This window comes from Hemitrygon akajei, chromosome 15 (genome assembly GCF_048418815.1).
Source record: "Hemitrygon akajei chromosome 15, sHemAka1.3, whole genome shotgun sequence".
In the NCBI taxonomy this organism is placed as follows: domain Eukaryota; kingdom Metazoa; phylum Chordata; class Chondrichthyes; order Myliobatiformes; family Dasyatidae; genus Hemitrygon; species Hemitrygon akajei.
In genome coordinates this window covers 72,405,987-72,428,958 of record NC_133138.1, presented here as the reverse complement: position 1 = coordinate 72,428,958, position 22,972 = coordinate 72,405,987, and the positions used below count along the sequence as shown (strand labels likewise).

At 40.4% G+C, this 22,972-nt stretch overlaps 1 protein-coding gene across 2 annotated transcripts in view; it reads right to left on the bottom strand.

Moving 5' to 3' along the window:
* Positions 1 to 260: 260 nt before the first annotated feature.
* LOC140739611 (hepatitis A virus cellular receptor 1 homolog) overlaps positions 261 to 22,972 on the bottom strand; it is a 39,755-nt gene continuing 17,043 nt past the window's right edge. Inside the window, exons 4-6 of one of the 2 annotated variants that reach the window (XM_073068015.1) lie at positions 6,862 to 6,947; positions 3,882 to 3,990; positions 261 to 815 (exon numbers count right to left, since the gene is read on the bottom strand). In XM_073068015.1, the coding sequence (XP_072924116.1) occupies positions 664 to 815; positions 3,882 to 3,990; positions 6,862 to 6,947 (347 nt within the window). In that variant the 3' untranslated portion in view covers positions 261 to 663. The remainder of the gene's footprint in view (positions 816 to 3,881; positions 3,991 to 6,861; positions 6,948 to 22,972) is intronic. The other variant, XM_073068016.1, reaches the window with a different exon arrangement.

Sequence of the window (22,972 nt, the reverse complement as noted above, 5' to 3'; positions counted from 1 at the left end):
TAACTAAAAAGGAATTTGGTTTCCATTTGATATCTGAGATTTGGAACCTAATGTAACACCTGTGTAGCGCTTGTCTTATCTCATTTGATTGAGCAAAATCAAATTACATAGTACTACACCAGGTGCTGGTGGGCCATCAGAAGCTCTAGGTATCGAAAGGAGGCAGTAAGTAGGAAACACACACTTCTGGGGGTAAATTGTATTCATAGAAAATAGCAATATATATATAAAATATTTATGTGAGAAAGAACAATACAAAATTTCAACAGAGCTGCTCAGTTTTATTTGTAATTCCAATGGTACATCTCCTGTGTCTTCGTTTGTAAATGCCTGTTGAAGTCAGCCTTGATCAGATGAAAACCATCATAACTTTTCACTTAGTCCTGACAAAGGGTCTCGGCCCGAAACATCGACAGTGCTGCTCCCTATAGATGCTGCCTGGCCTGCTGTGTTCCACCAGCATTTTGTGTGTGTTGTTTGAATTTCCAGCATCTGCAGATTTCCTCGTGTTATAACTTTTCAGTTATGTGGTGATCTGTGACTTTGATGACACAGCAGGAGTTGAGCAGAAAGGACTTTGTTTCCATAAACAAAAATTTCATGCTTTCTTTCCAGTTCATAACTTTTCTGTAAAGTTTAGCACTAACTCTGGGTTCTGCACACTCACTTGGGATGGGTATTTCTGTCACCGTATGTGGTCAATCTTTGTTTCACTATGGGAAGGCCTTCCTGTGGACATCGAAGTGATTGCTGCAAGGGTATGGAGTCTCTGATGGGCTTGGTGTTGTTCCTGTTCAGACGGATGGAGGATGTGCCTGAGTGACACAAAAATGCAGAACACTGATGAGTGAACCTTAGATGTTGTACTAGAACTACATAGACTGCAGTTCATGGTGAAATAATGAGCAAAGACATCACTTTTGCATAATAAGCAAAACACCTTTACCAAAATTGTGTTTTTTTTTGCATATTTACCAATGAATCTGAAGAAAGAATATAATGTGCAATTCACTCACTGACAGATGTTCATTTTAATCAAATTGAAGTAAATCTCAACAAGTAGAAAAATGAATATTTTTCAGTCAAATTGCAAGTCAAAATAGTCTCAGTGACTGTCAGACTGTCTGTGTTGGTTCTATAAAATAAGACCATTAGACCATAAGACATGGGAGCAGAATTAGACTATTTGGTCCATCGAGTCCGCTTCACCATTCAATCATGGCTGATCTATTTTTCCTTCCTCAGCAACACTCCCTACCCTTCTCTCTCTGTAACCTTTGATGCTGTGGCCAATCAAGAACCTATCAAGCTCTGCTTTAAATATACCCAAAAACCTGGTCTCCAAATCTGCCTGTGGTAATAAATTCCACAAATTCACTACCCTCTGGCTAAAGAAATTTCTCCACATCTCTGCTTTAAATGGACACCCCTCTATCATGAGGCTGTGCCCTGTTGTCCTAGACTCCCCTGCCATTGGAGACATCCTTTCCACATCTAATCTGCCTAGGCCTTTCAACATTCGAAAGGTTTCAATGAGATTCCACCCTCATCCTTCTAAATTCCAGCCATTACAGGCCCAGAGCTACCAAACGTTTCTCATATGATAACCCTCTCATTCCCCGAGTCATCCTTGTAAACCTCCTCTGAACCCTCTCCAATGCCAGCACATCTTTTCTTAGATGAGGAGCTCAAATCTGTTCACAATACTCAAGGTGAGGCCTCACCAGTGCCTTATAAAGCCTCAGCATCACATCCGTGCTCTTGTATTCTAGACCTCTTGAAATGAATGCTATTATTGCATTTGTGTTCCTCACCACTAACTCAACCTGCAAGTTAACCTTTAGGGTATTCTGCCCAAGGACTCCCAAGTCACTTTGCAGCTCAGATTTTGGGATTTTCATCCCACTTAGAAACGAGTCTGCACAGTTACCGGTACTTCTTCTACCATAGTGCATGACCACACATTTTCCAACATTGTATTTCATTTGCCACTTTCTTGCCCACTATCCTAATCTGTCTAAGTCCTTCTGCAGCCTTCCTGTTTCCTCAAGACTACCTGCCCCTCCACCAATCTTCATATCATCTGCAAGCTTAGCAACAAAGCCACCTATTCCATCATCTAAATCATTGATACGCAGCATAAAAAGAAGCAGTCCCAACACCGAGCCCTGCAGAACACCAGCAGCCACTGGCAGCCAACCAGAAAAGGATTCTTTTATTCCCACTCACTGCCTCCTACCAATCAGCCAATGCTCTAACCATGCCAGTAACTTGCCTGTAATACCATGGTTTCTTAATATGATAAGCAGCCTCAAGTGTGGCACCCTGTCAAAAGCCTTCTGAAAGTCCAAATATACAACATCCACTACATCCCCTTTATCTATCCTATGTGTAATCTCGTCAAAGAATTCCAATATGTTCGTCAGGCAAGATTTTCCCTTAAGGAAATAATGCTGACTTTGTCCTATCTTGTCCTATTTCACCAAGTACCCGAGAACCTCATCTTTACCAATTGACTCCAACATCTTCCCAACCACTGAGGTCAGGCTAACTGGTCTATAATTTCCCCTCTGCTGCTTCTTCCTTTCTTAAAGAGTGGAGTGACATTTGCAATTTTCCAGTCCTCTGGCACCATGCCGGAGTCCAATAATTTTTGAAAGATCATCAATAATTCCTCAACAATCTCTCCCGCTACGTCTTTCAGAACCCTAGGTTGTGGTTCATCTGCTCTGGGTGACATATGCACCCTTAAGTCTTTCAGCTTTTTGAGCACCTTCTCCCTTGTAATATTAACTGCACTCACTTCTTTCCCATCACCCTTCAACACTTGACACACTGCTAGTGTCTTCCACAATGAAGACTGATGCAGACCAGTCAGTCAGTTCATCTGCCATCTCCTTGTCTCCTGTTAGTATTTTTCCAGCCTCATTTTCTATCAGTCCTGTATCCACTCTCTTCTCTCTTATTTTTTTCTATACTTGAAAAAACTTCTACTATTCACTTTGATATTGTTTGCCATCTTGCTTTCATATTTCATCTTCTCCCTCCTGCTAATTCTTTTAGTTGCTTTCTGAAGGGTTTTAAAAACTTCCCAATCCTCTGTCTTCCAACTATTTTTTGCTTTGTGGCCCTCTCTTTTGCTTTACATTAGCTTTGACTTCCCTTGTCAGCCACGGTTGTATGAACCAATACTGTGGTCAATTCTCATTCAAGACTGAATGCTGGAGATGTGAGATGGGTCTCAGTGTCTGGGGGGAAGGAGGTGGCTTCAGATTCTCTAAGATTGTCTGAAAGTGTACCAGTGCAGTCAGAAGATGGTGGATGGTTGGATGCATGGGGAGATGCATTGGTTCAGCTCCTCTCTCTTCAAAGAGTTGTAAATAGATTGATCAATGATTGATCAATGCTTCCACTTTCTTGTCTATTCTGTTTTGTTTGCTATGCATATTAATGAATTGGAAGGAAATGTGGATGGGATGATTGGTAAACCATGACGTGACTCTGGGAACTGTGACTGAAGAATGAAGCTTTAGGGTGCAAGTTCATATTTCCCCAGAAGTGTGAGCACAGGTGGGCAGAAAAGTACCAAATGTGTGTAGTACGGCAACTAAACATTATGACCAGAGAACAGAGGAAATGGGAATAAACTGTTAGCAAGCTTCACCCAGTTACAGAGAGTACTTTGTTGAGTAGAAACGTGGTCTTATCCACACAGAGGGAAACATGAGAGTCACATATCTAACCTTTGTAATTGCTTTGCTCAAATAAAGCATTTTACTTCAAATAAATATCATCATCACATTGTGTGAAATGTGAAGAACAACTTTACACAAATATCTTAACAAAATGTTTTGAATATTAAATATTAATTTGTCACTTACGTTTCCACTTGCAAAGCAGCACAGTGATGGAAAGAAAAGAGACGAAAACTGAGGCACGAGCGGTCCAGCAAAGCAGAGATATCAGGTTGTTCACAAGCTCAGCAGAAACCTGAAACAGAGAAGAAGACCTATTTTCTCGGCTTTAAATTTAAAATGAGCGAACTGCAAGCACTGAATAATACCAACATGGCTTCCTTAAAGCCTGCATGGACAGCGTGGACTATTGCAAAGAGATATTAAAGATATCCATTATGATGTCTGTTAGCTGGGGCACAGAATCCCTCAGCACCCGGCAGCTTTGTGTGGATTTACCCTGGCTAGGATCCTCCTCAACTTGGCTGTGGTCACACTGGGTTGCAAAAAGAGATGGAAATGAGCCATTAGGAAAAGGCAATAGTGAACTGTTCACGATGGTCGGGTTGGAAGAACTGATCTTCATTTTCTATTTCTGCTGTGAAATGTTGACAAATAAGAGAACGTGAGAGAGCTGGAGCTGTAACATGTTCTGAAATGTAATGGAACCCAACACAAGCCTTTTAGAGATGATCGACATAAATTATCTGCAGAAGAGCAGATCTGCTGGATGTGGATGGATGCTCAGGAATTAGTGGGAAACATAGAAACATAGAAATCCTACAGCACAATACAGGCCCTTCGGCCCACAAAGTTGTGCTGAACATGTCCCTACTTGTGCTGAACATGTCCCTACTAAGAAGTGCCAGCTGAGCATGACAATATCATAGAGAATGCTCCAAGAATGTAAATGCTGTAAGAAAGATGAATTATTTCCCAAGTTAAATCTAATACAGGTATATCCATCCATGTGGCTATTAGGATCATTGATTGTACAATAAACCCTGACACACAAATGAAACATCTCCATTGCTCAGTCCTCAACGCTTCAGTTCAAAAGATTCACCTCACCTTCATGCACTGAGCCCAGATGAAAACTCACAGTTTACACACACAAATGCATGGGCATAAAGGGTCTTTCCTGGTTGGTTGCCAGTGACTACTGGCATTCCAAAGGTTCATTTTATTGTCAGAGTATTCATGTATGATGCAACTCCAATATGGGTCTTTTCCAGATAGCCAGGAAATGCAGAAAAACTACGGGTGTCATTGAAAGGAAAGACAACAAACCCTCCCCACATGAAATGGAAAAATGAAAAAAAGCTGTCAGACCCCAAACCCCTCAGCCCCTCCCTCACAGAATAAAACTAACAGATGGCTCACCTGGAATATGGCAGCCAGAATAAAAAAAAAACCCAAACCTCCAACCCTGTCCTTTGCAATAAAACCAGTGACAATAACATCACACCACCAAACCACTGCCCCACAGAAACAAACAGCAACCACACCCCCAACCCTCTCCCTCGCACTAAAACCAGTGACAATAGCATCACATAACCAAACCCCTCCCCCTCAAAGATAAACAGGAAGCACAGCACCAAACCCATCCCCCACAGAAACAAACAGCAACCACAGTACCAAACCCCTCCGCACTAAAACCAGTGACAATAACATCACAGCACAAAACACTTCCCCCTCAAAAGCAAACAGCAACCACACCCCCAACCCCCTCCCTTGCACTAAAATCGTTGACAATAACATCACACCACCAAACCTCTCCCCCACAAAAACAAACAGCAACCATAGCACCAAACCCCTAACCCCCTCAAACAGGAAAATAGGAGATTGCCCACACAGAAAAAACAACAAGAACATCAGATCCCAAATCCCTGACCCCTCCGTCATACAATAACCAACACATTACCCACCCAGAGCCCTAACCAGCCGATAAGCAAGAAGAAAACATAAAAACCTGCAGGAGTGCAAATAAATTACTGTCCAATAATCACACAAATCTCAGAATTTCGAGCATATCCTCCCACCAGAACTGTGACAGCGACTGCTTGAACTCAGTCCTTCCATGAAGAATGACTACTCCGCCACCGTCCTGTGGCATTTTTACCACCGCATGCTGATCTGAGGCCTTCCAGATGCTGCTAAACTGGCTATCAACCACCATCAGTTTGTGGCCTCCGTGAAGAGAAACCACTGACCTCCTCCACATTCACCATGATCTTCCTCAGTGCTTCAAAATGGTGTTGATTATGGCCCTTCTCTGGTCTCCTGCAATAGGCGATCTGTGCTCATGGTACTATCTGAGGATAGCAACATGCCAGATCACCTGATCAAATGCCAACCAGCACATAACAGGCTCTAACAGACAAGACAGAGAGAACAAGGGGTTGAGATGGGTTGATGTCTTTTCTTTCAACAAGAGAGAGTCCAGAGGATGTTTATGAGAATGATCCAGGAATGAAAGGCTTGGTGTATGAGGAACATACGATGGCTCTGGGTCTGTACTTTGCTGCAAGTTTAGAAGAATAAGTTGAGATCTCATTAAAACCCACTGAATAGTGAAAGGCCTGAATAGAGTGTAAATGGAGAGGATGTTTCCAGTAGTGTGAGAGTTGAGGACCAGAAGGCACAACCTCAGAATAAAAAAGACATTCTTTTAGAATAGAGATTAGCAGGAATATTTTTATCTGTAGGGTGGTGAATCTGGAATTCATCATCAGAGATGGCTGGAGGCTAAGCCATGGTATATATTTAAAGTGGAGGTTGACATATTCTTGATTAGTAAGAGTGCAAGAGGCTACAGACGTCAGGGGCCAAATTCTGTCAATTCTGCTCCTGTCTTCCTCCTCTTGTTATGGTCTTATGGTCTCCCCTCCCTTCACCATGACCCAAACAGAGTTCTGCTTTCATTTCAGAACAATCTCTTCAATTATTTAACTTCATGAAAAAGAACTTTCAAAGTTCTGGCATTACAAAGGTTATTTTATTGTCAAAGTATGCATGTACAATTCAACTCTGGAACAAGCTGAGCAGAAGGAGATAAACTTGTCATCTCACTGAAATTTTACAAATAATTACATTTTATCTTCTAGATAAAAAAGGAATTACTCACAGGTAAAGGTGGAGTTGAACTGGAATCTCTGGGAGATGTAGACGTAGAGGTTGTAAAACCTGTAATGACAGTTGTAATAATGAAATCTGCAGGAAACAGAACAAGATGATATTGAGTGTAAAAACAATCTTATCCAGATATTGAGATAATTTGCCAAAACTTCCAGTCTCAGTTTTCAGATCATAGAACATAAACAGCACATAAACAGGCTCTTAAACTCATAATGTAGTCCCAAATTAAATAAATTAGTAATAAAATGGCCAACTAAACTAAACCTTCATGCCTACTACTGCCAAAAGGAACTGCAGTCTACAGATGAGTGGATTTGGATGAATCAAGGACAGGGGAAGTAGACAAACTAATTGTCATTGTTCCCCCACCCCCCATTTTGTGAATTCAGAACTGATTCTTGCTCATAAATCCATGTACTGATCCAAGCTCCAGTTCATCATCTTTATCCAGAATACTCCAAGCATTAAATTACACACACTTCAAACTATCTGTCGTATCTACTTATCAATTTTCTCCTGCCTGTTTTTACTGGCCCTGACATCTACCTTCCTCTGTATCCCTCCACTATCTGACCTAGTGTTCCGGTTCCATTCCCCGACTAAACTAATTTAAACCATCCTGAGTAGCAGAGGTGACCCTCCTGGCCAAGAAATTGGTTCTTCTCCAGTTTAGGTGCATCCAGTCCCTTCTGTTCAGGTCACCCCGGCCCAGAAGAGGTTCCAATGATCCAAGAACCTGCAACCCTGCCCCTGCACTAGTTCCATAGCCATTCATCATCCTATTCCTGCTCTAACTAGCAAGTGAAACAGGGATTAATCCAGAAGTTATTGCCTTGGCGGTCCTGCACTTCAGCCTCTTTCCTACCTCCCGAAACACAATTCCCAGGCAATCAATTTTCCTTGGGCTTCTGCATTCCACTAATTTGCTCAGATATTACCAGTAAGTCAAGGAGTCTGTTACATCGTCTACCTTTGAGTTCAGTTCTTTTCCTCAAGAAGAGATTGAAATAAATAATGAGAATGTTCCAAGGTCAGGTTTAGAGTCAAGTGCTTGTGAAGATGCATTCTGTCATTAACGAGCCATTGACATTGTCATGGTAACTCATGGGTACTACCAGCATCACTATTACATTGTACATTTTATATTGTAGCATCCTGCCACTTTCACCCAGCGTATTATCCATACTACATATACAACAATTAACAACAAAGACAGAATCAATATTCCTTACGTTACTTCATATGTTTTCAGTGGGCAGAAGAGCACTATTCATTCAATCAAAGCAATGTAATCTCTCCAAACAAATGTTCCCCATGTACATGGAGGAAACCCAAGCACATGGAGAACTGAGGGTGACCTTCTCATATGGAGCATTGGAGCTCAGGGCTGAACCTGGGTCACAGGATCTGTGGGACAGTTACAGAAACCGCTACACTGCTGCACCACCATTGCTGAGACAGAAAGATGGAATATTGAGCTGCTTGCTGTCCAAAACCAGAAAATTCAAGTTCAATTGCAGATCATCTTTGTGCTTTGTGGTATTCAAAGGCTGTAATAAATCTAGCCAAGAAGAAAAGGAAAGCTTACAAAAGGTTCAGAGAGCTAGGTAATGTTAGAGATCTGGAAGATAATAAGGCTAACAGGAAGGAGCTTAAAAAGGAAATTAGGAGAGCCAGAAGGGGCCATAGAAAGCCTTGGCAGAGAGGATTAAGGAAAATCCCAAGTCATTCTACAAGTATGTGAAAAGCAAGAGGATAAGACATGAAAGAATAGGAGCTATCAAGTGGGTTATGTGTGATGAACAAACCAGATGGAAATGGGGTCCAGAGCTAACCCCCCCCCCCCCCCGAACTATATTGCTAATGAGAGAGAGAGAGATGAAGAACAGAGGTAGAGGCATCTGCTACAGATAAGAGAGAGAGAGACAGATGATTTAAGTATTAAAGCTTCTTCACTGATGGAATGGTAAACAATCTTTTGCTACAAAGACACTTCTTTGCTCGTTAACATTCTTGCTGAGACAGCAGGGAGTGGCCTAGTTTGATGGACATAGACACATTGAGTTGATGGATGGCTGATACCCCATCAGTGGGGATAAAAGATGGGTCTGGGGAGACACCCTCAGACTCACCAGTGGACACTGAAAGAGTGTTGTGCACCCACAGGAAGGTGGGGGCCTGGAGGATCGGTTCAGGGAATCGGTCCGAAGCACGGTGGATGAAGGCAGACCGGTGGGGACTTGTGTGGACTGCCAGCACTTGTTGTTCGAGCATGTACAGACTTTTTTTCTTGTCATTATTCCCTAAACAATGCAGTATAACAACCATTTTACATAGCATTTACATTGTATTAGGTATTATAAGTAATCTTGAGATGATTTAAAGTATACAGGAGGATGTGTGTGGGTTATTGTGCATCGGGATCGAAAAAAATCGTAAGTTCTCTTACTAAGTAAGTCGGAACAGGTACATCCGGTATTATTTAGCGTCAGTTAGTCAAACGTTTGTCTTAGTATATAGTATATATTTTACCTTTCTATGCATGTAAAATACTTAAGAACTTAAGTTCTCGGGACTCGGGACAGATCGCTCCCGAGAGCGCTCTCCACCATGCCAGGTTGATGTGGAAGATCAAAGACAAAACCCCAAAACCCAGTAATTAAACTACTGCTTTGCTTAGTAATAATTGTATCATTCATCGGGGCAGACCCTTTCTCACTTTATCCTTTAAAATTGTTCCGATTGTTGACTGACGTAGCCTAACACCTTTCCGATGACCGATGGCATTTCACCTCTTTCCGATCGCTTTATTATTTCCACTTTATTTTCAATCGTGATCGTGATTATTTTCGTGAATAGAAACACTGCGTATTCAGAGCTCTGACGCCGGGTCCTAATGTCCACTGAGACAATTGAAATAAGGTCTTGGGTTCCGCTGGGTCCTAAGATCCACCGGATTGAGACAGGTTGAATAAGGGACTTGAGAATCCGCGAATTTTGTTATCTGCGAGGGGTCCCGGAACCAATCCCCCGCGGATAAGCAGGGCCGACTGTACTTTACTTCAGTATTCACGATGGAAAAGGATCTTGGTGTTTGTAGTGCTGACTTGCAGCAGACTGAAAACCTTGAGCATGTAGGTACTGTATTAAGGAAGCGGATGTGCTGGAGCTTTTGGAAAGCATCAAAGTTGGATAAGTCACCGGGACGGGATGAGATGTACACGAGGCTACTGTGGAAAGTCAGGGAGGAGATTGCTGAGCCTCTGGCAATGATCTCTGCATCATCAATGGGGATGGGAAAGGTTCCGGAGGATTGGAAGGTTGCAGATGTTGTTCCTTTATTCAAGAAATGGAGTAGAAATAGACCAGGAATTTATGGACCAGTGAGTCTTACTTCAGTGGTTTGTAAATTGATGGAGAAGATCCTGAGAGTCAGGATTTATGAACATTTGGAAAGGTATAAAATAATTAGGAATAGTCAGCATGGCTTTGTCAGGGGCAGGTCATGCCTTATGAGCCTGATTGAATTTCTTGAGGATGTGACTAAATACATTGATGAATGAAGAGCAGTAGATATAGTGTATATGGATTTCAGCAAGTCATTTGATAAGCTACCCCATGCAAGGCTTAATGAGAAAGTAAGGAGGCATGGGATCCAAGGGGACATTGCTTTGTGGATCCAGAACTGGCTTGCCCACAGAAGGCAAAGAGTGATTGTAGATGGGTCATATTCTGCATGGAGGTCGGTGACCAGTGGTGTGCCTCAGAGATCTGCTCTGGGACCCCTTCTTTTCGTGATTTTTATAAATGACCTGGATGAGGAAGTGGAGGGATGGGTTATTAAGTTTGCTGATGACACAAAGGTTGGAGGCATTGTGGATAGTGTGGAGGGCTGTCAGAGGTTACAGCGGGACATTGATAGGATGCAAAACTGGGCTGAGAAGTGGCAGATGGAGTACCATCCAGATAAGTGTGAAGTGGTTCATTTCAGTAGGTCGAATATGATGGCAGAATATACTATTAATGGTAAGTTTCCTGTCACTGTGGAGGATCAGAGGGATCTTGGGGTCTGAGTCCATAGGACACTCAAAGCAGCTGCGCAAGTTGACTCTGGTTAAGAAGGCATTTAGTGTATTGGCCTTCATTAATCACGGATTTGAATTTAGGAGCTGAGAGATAATGTTTCAGCTATATAGGACCCTGGTCAGACCCCACCTGGAGTACTGTGCTCAGTTCTGGTCACGTCACTATAGGAAGGATGTGGAAGCCATAGAAAGGGTGCAGAGGAGATTTACAAGGAAGTTGTCTGGACTGCGGAGCATGCCTTATGAGAAGAGGTTGAGTGAACTCGGCCTTTTCTCCTTGGAGCGACGGAGGATGAGAGGTGACCTGATAGAGGTGTATAAGATGATGAGAGGCATTGATCATGTGGATTGTCAGAAGCTTTTTCCCAGGGCTGAAATGGTTGCCACAAGAGGACACAGGATTAAGGTGTAGGTACAGAGATGTCAAGGGTAAGTTTTTTACTCAGAGAGTGGTGAGTGGGTGGAATAGGTTGCTGGCACCAGTGGTGGAGGTGAATATGATAGAGTCTTTTAAGAGACTTTTGGATAGGTACCTGGAGCTTAGAAAAATAGAGGGCTATGGGTAAGCCTAGTAATTTCTAAGGTAGGGATATATTCGATACAACTTTGTGGGCCAAAGAGCCTGTATTGTGCTGTAGGTTTTTTAAGTTTCTATGTTTCTATCATTAAACAGTCCAAGAATCTCCACACGACAACAATACAAGCCGCTAACTCCTCTCTGTAAATCACTTATAGTGTGTGATACATCTCCTTCCCCAATTCTACCACCAAGATGATAGCCCTGGGATGTTACAGAAGTTACTCAGTCTCCATTTGTTCTAACCAGTAACAATCCAGTGTCACAGATAGCACTGTCTGGCATGATAAGAGGGAGCACAACCACAGTCTGAAATCTTGTCCCTACACTGAGAAACTGATCGAATTGCCAGCTGGGCAGAATCTGAGGAATGCTATAGAAAATTTCTATCTATTCACTGGGATGTTGACTGCTAACACCTCCCCCACTTCTCAAATTTGTCTTCAGGCAGGTGGTGGCAATCAGCTTTCTTTAGTCCCTGCCTTTCCACAGCAGACTTGACACATGGCCTTGGTGCCATTTCAGTGCTAATCTGTCACCAAAAACTGACATTCACCAGGCATTTGAGACATTAACTGCTGCCATCACCAAGCAAGAAACTGTCCACCACAATCATTGTCAGGAATTTCAATCAGGCTTATTTGAAGAAATCTCTGCCCAGTGATCGTCAGCATTTAACCTGCAGCACCAGGGGTCCCAACCACTGTTACACTACGATTAGGAAAGCCTACTGTTCCATGCCTAGACTACATTTTGAGAAATCTGATCATTTGTTTGTCCTTCTCCTACCTGCATACAGGCAGATTCTAAAGAGCAAAGCTCCAGTGATAAACACAACAAAGAGTTGGTCACATGAGGCAAAGGTGTGGCTACGGGATTGCTTCAAGTCAGTGGACTGGGCCATGTTCAAGGACTCAGCAAAAGATCTGAATGAATACACCATGGTGGTCACGGAGTTTATTAAAACAATTGTAGATGGGCATGTCCCCATAAAATCATTTGGAATTTTCCTCAACCAGAAATGCTGGATGAACTTTGAGATCCACAATCCGCTGAGAGCTACTGTAGATCAGTGGCACTCAGGTCTGGTAACCTAGTAAGTATAGTAAGTACGTTTACAGTTACAGTCCCTGGTAAACCATCTTTTCTGTGCTTGCTTTGGCTGTCAAAGTATCGAGGAAACTTCAACTCTCACAGCCTCCGATGACCCTGTGATTTCAGTCTCTGAGGCAGACGTAAGAGTATCCTGAAGGAGGGTGAACCCACAAAAAGCATCTGAGCCAGAGGGGGTACCTGGCCAGGTACTAATGACCTGTGCTGATCAGCTGGCTGGAGCATTGACCGATATCTTTAAACTCTTGCTTGAACAGTCTGAGATACCCAGCTGCTTCAAGCAGGCTTCAATTACATTGCTGCCTCAGAAGAATGCGGTAACCTGCCTCAATAACTATCATCCAGCAGCACTTACATCCACTGTGATGAAGCACTTTGAGAGGTTGGTGATGAAACATATCAACTCCTGCCTGAGAGGCGACTTGGATTTGCTCCAATTAGCTTTCCATGTCATTCTCCACAATGAATACTGACAGAAAATATATATTCCTTCAGGGTCTACAATGTGACCCCACATTATCTAATGACTTGATCTGTGTGAACAGTAGGCAAAATAAGCATTTCACTGTATTAACACATGTGACAACAAATAAACTGATACCAATCTCAATGGAGACCTCATCCGATTCCCATCACTCAAAATTTAGAGAAGATTTACCATTTTGCAGTGTATGGAGTAAGTCGCATTCTTAGCAGCTCCCTTTTTATATACTTTATATCCCACTGACAGATCCCTTTTAGCTTTGATGATTTATTACTTCTACTGAAGGATATATTACTTCTACTGAAAGATTTACGATTTAATTACAATGGCCGAAAAAAGTTGTTCTGGTATTGAACTGAGAAGCGGCAAGACTTTCCCTGAAATGGAGCAAATGGAACAAACCAAGAAGGTGGAGGAACTTGTTCTTTAGCGGGAATATTTTCTTCAATACAAGACATGAAGTCGGAATTCGAGTCACTTAACACCAAGATTGATAAGCTGACGGGCTCAAACGGGAAGCTTGAAAAAGGTATCTCTACGGTTCAAGATTCTCTGAAAACTCTGGACTTTCAGCTTCAAACACTTCAGCAGACTACAACCCGAATTGAGAATGAACATGATCTACTTAAGCAAACTATTAAAGAGCAAGTAATGAAGATATCTTTGAAGGAAAAGAAAATCAATGAAATTACCTCGGAGCTATCTAAAACAAAGAAAAAAATGGTTGATTTCGATAGTAGAGGGCGTCGGAGGAATTTGCATATTCTAGAACTGCCTGAAAATACTGAAACTGGCGATCTGTTAAAATTCTTCTCAGATATGTTGTACTCACTTTTTAGTGAGACCCTGGAAGCTAGCCCTTTAATTGACAGAGTCCAGAGAATTCCATTTTCTCGGTGTTCATCTGAATTACATCCTCGACCAATTGCACTTTTTCTGCATTATTATACGACTAAGGAAGCCATACTTCGAGAAGCCAGAAAAAAAAAAAAAAAGTTAAGCTTTAAATCAGCAGAAATTTGTATAGTCGAAGATGATCCTCCTGAAATCTTTGCCGAAAGAAGGAAATACCGCTAAGTCATGAGTGAAATGTATAGATTAGATTTATACCCCTCCCTTCGCTACCTAGCAAGGCTGATAATCTATCCTGAAAAGTCTCAGTCACTGAGAATCTATTCTCCCCAGGAGGGATGGGAGTACATTAAAAATCTTAAAGTTAACCCAATTACTCAATAGATAATCCTGAAGTATTTTGTTGTATGAGATGTTTATGAATCTTCTGAGTTAAGTTTATTCTATACTTTTTTTAGTCTCTGGTATGCGACGTGGCTGATTAAACTTTTTTTTACCTATTAATAATTAGTATATACATAACTCTTTTGTAGGGAACTTTTATAGTATTATACTCTAATGGTCTGCACAGGACCTGTCGTGTATTAATCTTTTTATTTCTTTTGTTTCAATACTAACATAGTTTTAGGTTTGTTATATATGTGTACACACACACACACATATACATGCACACACACATACATACATACCCATTTATTTTTTTTTGAGAGAAAGAACCTTGTCTGTAATATTATTTGCTCGGATTTATTCTTTTTTGAATATGTGATTAAGATACTTTAGCTGGTTTTAAGATGGCTGTTGCCGATTATGTTTTTTATTATTGTTAGACATAACAAACTTCGTTTGTGCTTTTTATTATGGCTATTTTGCGTGGGATTTTTGCTTTAACTTAATGTACGCAGCTGCAAAATGGAGAATAGGGTCAAGGGTTATTAGTTTAGTATGTGGCCAGCCTATTGGTCATTGGATTTCTCACCTTTTGGGATGGGCAGGGGGCTATTAGAGTAGGTTTTTTTCTTGATTGGGCAGTTCTTTTGATGGATTTTTTTCTCTTAAATACGTCACTCCTTCTGGTTGTATCTGTGCCTTTTGGTTTAATCTGTGCTTGCGTAACATTTCTTTTACATAATATTAAATTCAATTTTAAACATGGATGTTAATAAAATTAATATAATATCTTGGAATTGGAACAGTGTAAATCACTCCATTAAGCATAAAAAGATTTTTTAAGAAATTAAAAACACTTTATACAGATATTATTTTTGTGCAAGAAAATCATATACGGAAACAGGATGAGGACAGCTTTTTCCAATTTTGGAAAGGACCTTTGTACCATTTGCAGTTGGATAATAAAATAAGAGGTGTATCTATCTTTCTTAGCCCCAAAATCCCTTTTGTACACTTTAATACTATTACTGATTTGACTGGAAAATACTTAATTGTTACTGGTTTATTATGCGAGCAAAAGGTAGCTCAGGTGTGTGTATATGCACCTAATGTAGATAATTCGGATTTTAAGAAACTTTTTTCTGAGATTCCGAATTTGAATGAATATAAGTTGATCATGGGTGGTGACTTTAATTGTTGTTTAAATCCGGCGATTGACAGGTCATCAACCAATCCGTCGCTTCCTAATAAAGCGGCGGCCCGTATTAATTCCTTTTTATTAGAATATGGCCTGGTCGATATCTGGAGATATAAGCACCCCAACGATAAAGATTTCTCTTTTTTCTCACATGTTCCTCATAAGTATTCTTGAATTGATTACTTTATTTTTAGACACACGCTTGTTATACTCTGTTGTTGAGTGTGCATATGACATCATTGCGCTCTCAGATCACGCACCTTTAAAGTTCACGCACCCTGAAGCTTTCGGATAGCTTTTGAAAATGTCACAGTGGAGACTGAATCCCGTATTGTTACATGATCCAGCTTTTGTTAGCTTTATTAAGGAGCAAATTTCCATATTTTTTGAATTTAATACAACTGAAGGAATGTCAAACCTGGTTATATGGGACACGTTGAAATCTTTTCTTAGGGGACAGATAATCTCATATTCAGCAGCTTTAAGAAAGAAAACTAAAGCGGAATTGTCGGTGCTTATTAATAAAATTAAAGAGATAGATAAAGCGTATTCAGTTAAACCTACCGAGGACCTATATAAAGAAAAGGTCGAACTTCAATCACAGTATGATTTGGTCCTGACCTTTCCCATTGAACAGCAAATTTTAAAATCCAAAAGTTTATTTTATATACATGGGGAAAAATCTGCTAAGCTTTTGGCAGGTCAGTTAAAGGCTGGGATGGTCAGAAGACAGATTTTAAAAATTTATAGACCAGATAGAATTGAAACTTTAGATCTTTATGAACTTAATAAGAAATTTATGGATTTTATTCTAATCTTTATAAATCTGAATTCTCTGATAATACTATTACTATGAATAGATTTTTGCAAAGGTTAAATATACCTCAAATTTCGACTCAAGATGTTGATATATTAGATGCACCTACTAAACAAGAGGAGATAGCTAAGGCTATATCCTCTATGCAATTAGGGAAAGCCCCGGGACCTGATGGTCATATGGTAGAATTTTACAAGACTTTTCATGAAATGCTTACACCACATCTTCATCAAAACATTTACCGATTCTATATCCTTTGGGAACCTTCCAAACACTTTTTATGAGGCATTAATTTCATTGATTTCTAAAAAAGGAAAAGACCCACTGGAATGTGTATCCTATGGACCTATTTCTTTATTAAATGTAGATTTTAAAATTATTTAAGATTCTAGCTAATAGACTTGAGAATATTTTGCCAATGTTATCTCAAATGATCAAACAGGATTTATTAAAAATAGGTACTCACATTTTAATATTTTATGATTGTTAAATATCATTTATTCCCCCTCAGTCAAAGAATCTGAATGTATTGTATCTCTGGATGCAGAGAAAGCCTTTGATAGGGTGGAGTGGCCTTATTTATTTCAGGTTTTAAAGAGGTTTAACTTTGGCTGGGAACTTATTTCCTGGATTAAATTGATTTACCATGCCCCGGTGGCTGCAGTTATAACTAATAATCAAAAGTCTCCTTATTTTAGATTATATAGAGGAACCCGTCAAGGATGTCCTCTTAGTCCTTTATTATTTAATTTGGTTTTAGAACCACTTGCTATCGCTCTTAGGGATTCTAATTCTGTGCAGGGTATTAAGAGAGGGGATAAATTACATAAGGTTTCATTATATGCGGATGATTTATTAGTTTACGTTTCAAACCCTAGGAAATCTATTCCTTTTATGTTATCTATATTTATGGAATTTAGTTTTTTCTCTGGATATAAACTTAATTTACATAAAAGTGAATTATTTCCTATTAATAATTATTTTGATTATTATGATCAAATACCTTTTAATATTGCTAAAAACCATTTCACTTACCTTGGTATCAAAATTACTAAAAATTTTAAAGACCTATATAAGTATAATTTCTCCCCCCTAATTGAATATACTCAACAACCACTTTCTAAATGGTTGCCTATGTCAATGTCATTGATAGGTCGAATTAATGCTATAAAAGTGGTTATTTTACTGAAATTTTTATATATATTTCAAGCAGTTCCCTCTTTTGATCCAAAAACATTTTTTGATAACATAGATTCTATGATTTTGTCTTACGTTTGGAATAACAAAAGCGCTAGAGTGAATAAACTTTTATTGTAAAAATAAAAAAAAATGGAGGACTGGTCTTACCAAACTTTGAATTAAATAATTTCTTACTGTCTAGTAATACTTACTCTAATTTTTTTTAAATCATCAACTCTGGATAAGGCTTTTTTTAACATGGAAAACTAAGGGAATAAAAACTTTTTTTAGATTTGTTCTTACAGGATTGTTTAATGTCTTTTTCGCAGTTAATGGTGTTACGAAAACCCCGTAACCAGGTAACTTACCAGCAAAGATAGATGGATCAGCTGAGTCTGATGCTACTATTTTCAAACGTTTTATTCAAAAAGGGGCACAAACGTAAGGTTAATACAAACATTCAGATCATATACGTCGTCAATACTCAATCTAAAACACCGGTGTAATAATAATTAATCAGAAATAAGCTCTATAGTTGTCTAGGGGTAATACTGAGTCCAATTGAATATTAAAGTCACTTAGAAATCTGCAGTCTTTTCCGTTTGGGAACCGCTGGCATTTCACGTGTTGGAGAGAGAGGGGACTGGTGAGAGAAAGAACACTTGCCCGTTGTCTTTGCGAAACAATTCCCTGGAATCAGTTGTTAGCTAAAAGCGATTTTCCTTTGGCTTCAGCCACAGATTCCCGATCCGGAATCTGACGCACGTGGCTTCCTAAAAAAAAATGGCTTCCCGCTCCCACGGGAATCGGTATCATGCTTCCTTGGTGTCTCCTTGGTGCGTCTGAGGGTCCTCCCCTCAGACCCGCCTTTATACTTCTTCACGGGATCGCAGGTGTCAATCAAGTTGCAGGTAATGCGATCTCTCTCTCAACCAGCCCACTTTGCCCGAGGGCTTTTCAGGTGGTCTCCATGAGACAATAGTCAAAGTCACTTTTATTCTGCTTCTTGGAAGAACGTGGTCTTTCGCACGTCTCTCTCTCTTGGGTCAGTTGACCCCCCTTAACTAGAGTTCTTGCGATTTTCACAAAGGAGGGGGCCAACGGCATAACAATGGATAAATATGACATCACATTTTTTTTTTAGATACTTACAGGTTAGGAATTTTTTTACATGATTTTCTACCGAATTATCCCTTGGCCTATTCTTCAAATTCCGCTTATGCTATTTTCCAGCTTAAACCATTTCAAAAATGATTAATAGCTATCATTTATAAACAGTTTATGAATGCTCGCATGTCGCTTAATGATAGGGTTCAACACACTTGGGAAACAGAATTTCAACATTCACTTTCAGATGATCAATGGAGTAAAATTTATTATTTAGTTAATAATTCATCTATCTGTGCATGGCATTCCTTAATTCAGTTTAAGATAGTACATAGGGCCCACATGTCCAAAGATAAACTGGTGCATATTTTTCCTAATCTAAGCCCAATTTGTGACAGATGTAATGCAGAGGTGGCTACTCTAACTCATATGTTTTGGTCCTGTGTAAGTTTAAAGAATTTTTGGAGGGATGTGTTTAGGATACTATGTAAAGTTATAGAAGCATAGAAACATAGAAAATAGGTGCAGGAGTAGGCCATTTGGCCCTTCGAGCCTGCACCACCATTCAGTATGATCATGGCTGATCATCCAACTCAGAACCCTGTACCTGCTTTCTCTCCATACCCCCTGATCCATTTAGCCACAAGGGCCATATCTAACTTCCTCTTAAATATAGCCAATGAACTGGCCTCAACTGTTTCCTGTGGCAGAGAATTCCACAGATTCACCACTCTCTGTGTGAAGAAGTTTTTCCTCATCTTGGTCCTAAAAGGCTTCCCCTTTATCCTTAAACTGTGACCCCTCGTTCTGGACCTCCCCAACATCGGAAACAATCTTTCTGCATCTAGCCTGTCTAATCCCTTTAGAATTTTATACGTTTCAATAAGATCCCCCCTCAATCTTCTAAATTCCAGTAAGTATAAGCCTAGTCGATCCAGTCTTTCTTCATGTGAAAGTCCTGCCACCCCAGGAATCAATCTGGTGAACCTTCTTTGTACTCCCTCTATGGCAAGGATGTCTTTCCTCAGATTAGGGGACCAAAACTGCACATACTCTAGGTGCGGACTCACCAAGGCCTTGTACAACTGCAGTAGAACCTCCCTGCTCCTGTACTCAAATCCTTTTGCTATGAATGCCAACATACCATTTGCCTTTTTCACTGCCTGCTGTACCTACATGCCCACTTTCAATGACTGGTGTACAATGACACCCAGGTCTCGTTGCACCTCCCCTTTTCCTAATTGACCACCATTCAGATAATAATCTGGTTTCCTGTTCTTGCAACCAAAGTGGATAACCTCACATTTATCCACATTAAATTGCATCTGCCATGAATTTGCCCACTCACCTAACCTATCCAAGTCACCCTGCATCCTCTTTGCATCCTCCTCACAGCTAACACTGCCGCCCAGCTTCGTGTCATCCGCAAACTTGGAGATGCTGCATTTAATTCCCTCGTCTAAATCATTAATATATATTGTAAACAACTGGGGTCCCAGCACTGAGCCTTGCGGTACCCCACTAGTCACTGCCTGCCATTCTGAAAAGGTCCCGTTTACTCCCACTCTTTGCTTTCTGTCTGCCAACCAATTCTCTATCCACATCAATACCATACCCCCAATACCGTGCGCTTTAACTTTGCACACTAATCTCCTGTGTGGGACTTTGTCAAAAGCCTTTTGAAAATCTAAATATACCACATCCACTGGCTCTCCCCTATCCACTCTACTAGTTACATCTTCAAAAAATTCTATAAGATTCGTCAGACATGATTTTCCTTTCACAAATCCATGCTGACTTTGTCTGATGATTTCACCTCTTTCCGAATGGGCTGTTATCACATCTTTGATAACCAATTCTAGCATTTTCCCCACCACCGATGTCAGACTAACCGGTCTATAATTTCCCAGTTTCTCTCTCCCTCCTTTTTTAAAAAGTGGGGTTACATTAGCCACCCTCCAATCCTCAGGAACTAATCCAGAATCTAAGGAGTTTTGAAAAATTATCACTAATGCATCCACTATTTCTTGAGCTACTTCCTTAAGCACTCTGGGATGCAGACCATCTGGCCGTAGGGATTTATCTGCCTTTAATCCCTTCAATTTACCTAACACCACTTCCCTACTAACATGTATTTCCCTCAGTTCCTCCATCTCACTAGACACTCGGTCCCCTACTATTACCAGAAGATTATTTATGTCCTCCTTAGTGAAGACAGAACCAAAGTAGTTATTCAATTGGTCTGCCATGTCTTTGTTCCCTATGATCAATTCACCTGTTTCTGACTGTAAAGGACCTACATTCGTCTTGACGATCTTTTTCTTTTCACATATCTATAAAAGCTTTTACAGTCAGTTTTTATGTTCCCTGCCAGCTTTCTCATAATCTTTTTTCCCTTTCCTAATTAAGCCCTTTGTCCTCCTCTGCTGGACTCTGAATTTCTCCCAGTCCTCACGTGTGCCGCTTTTTCTGGCTAATTTATATGTTTCTTCTTTGGACTTGATACTATCCCTAATTTCCCTTGTCAGCCACGGGTGCACTACCTTCCCTGGTTTATTCTTTTGCCCAACTGGATGAACAATTGTTGTAGTTCATCCGTGCGATCTTTAAATGCTTGCCATTGCATATCCACCGTCAACCCTTTAAGTACCATTTGCCAGTCTATCTTAGCTAATTCACGTCTCATACCTTCAAAGTTACCCTTCTTTAAGTTCAGAACCTTAGTTTCTGAATTAACTATGTCACTCTCCATCTTAATGAAGAATTCCACCATATTATGGTCACTCTTACCCAAGGGGCCTCGCATGACAAGATTGCTAACTAACCCTTCCTCATTGCTCAATACCTAACCTAGAATGGCCTGCTCTCTAGTTGGTTCCACGACATGTTGGTTCAGAAAACCATCTCGCATACATTCCAAGAAATCATCTTCCTCAGCCCCCTTACCAAAGTCACCCATTATAACTATTGTTCCTTTATTGCACGCATTTCTAATTTCCTGTTTAATGCCATCCCCAACCTCACTACTACTGTTAGGTGGCCTGTACACAACTCCCACCAGCGTTTTCTGCCACTTAGTGTTATTCAACTCTACCCATATCGATTCCACATCCTCCAGGCTAATGTCCTTCCCTTCTATTGCGTTAATCTCCTCTCTAACCAGCAATGCTACCCCACCTCCTTTTCTTTCCTGTCTGTCCCTCCTGAATATTGAATATCCCTGGATGTTGAGCTCCCATCCTTGGTCACCCTGGAGCCATGTCTCTGTGATTCCAACTATATCATATTTATTAATAACTATCTGCACATTCAATTCATCCACCTTGTTACAAATGCTCCTCACATTGACACACAAAGCCTTCACGGTTGTTTTTACAACACTCTTAGCCCTTATACAATTATGTTGAAAAGTGGCTCTTTTTGCTTTTTGCCCTGGATTTGCTTGCCTGCCACTTTTACTTTTCACCTTACTACTTTTTGCTTCTACCCTCATTTTACACCCCTCTGTCTCTCTGCACTTGTTCCCACCCCCCTGCCACATTAGTTTAAAGCCTCCTGAACAGCAGTAGCAAACGTTCCCCCTAGGACATTGGTTCCAGTCCAACCCAGGTGCAGACTGTCCTGTTTATACTGGTCTCACCTCCCCCAGAACTGGTTCCAATGCCCCAGAAATTTGAATCCCTCTGCCTTGCACCATTTTTCAAGCCACGTATTCATCTGAAATATCCTGATATTTCAACTCTGACTAGCATGTGGCACTGGTAGTAATCCAGAGATTATTACCTTTATGGTCCTACTTTTTAGTTTATCTCCTAACTCCCTAAATTCACCTTGTAGGACCTCATCCCATTTTTTATCTATATCATTGGATAGATGTGGATGTTCAACCCAATTCACTTATGGCAATTTTTGGGATTATTCCAGAGGAAGTAGGTAGTGTATCTGCTTCCGTTCATCATGTGACAGCCTTTTCAACTTTACTGGCTAGGAGAGCTATCTTGTTATACTGGAAAGATTCTAATCCACCTACTGTTTTTTATTGGCTCTCCTCCATTATGTCATGTCTAAGCTTGGAGAAAATTAGAAGCGGGATGTTTGATACATCTTTTAATTTTGAGCAAGTCTGGTGACCCTTTTATTTAATATTTTCATATGATTTAATTTATTGTTTATTTATTTATTTTTCTTTATTCTCTTTAGGGAAAATCCTTATCCATGAAGGTTCGGAGGTGACTGGAAGGATGTTTTCTCTCTTCCGTTTTCTTCTAATTTTATCCTTGAATGGACTGCCCAATCTTTCT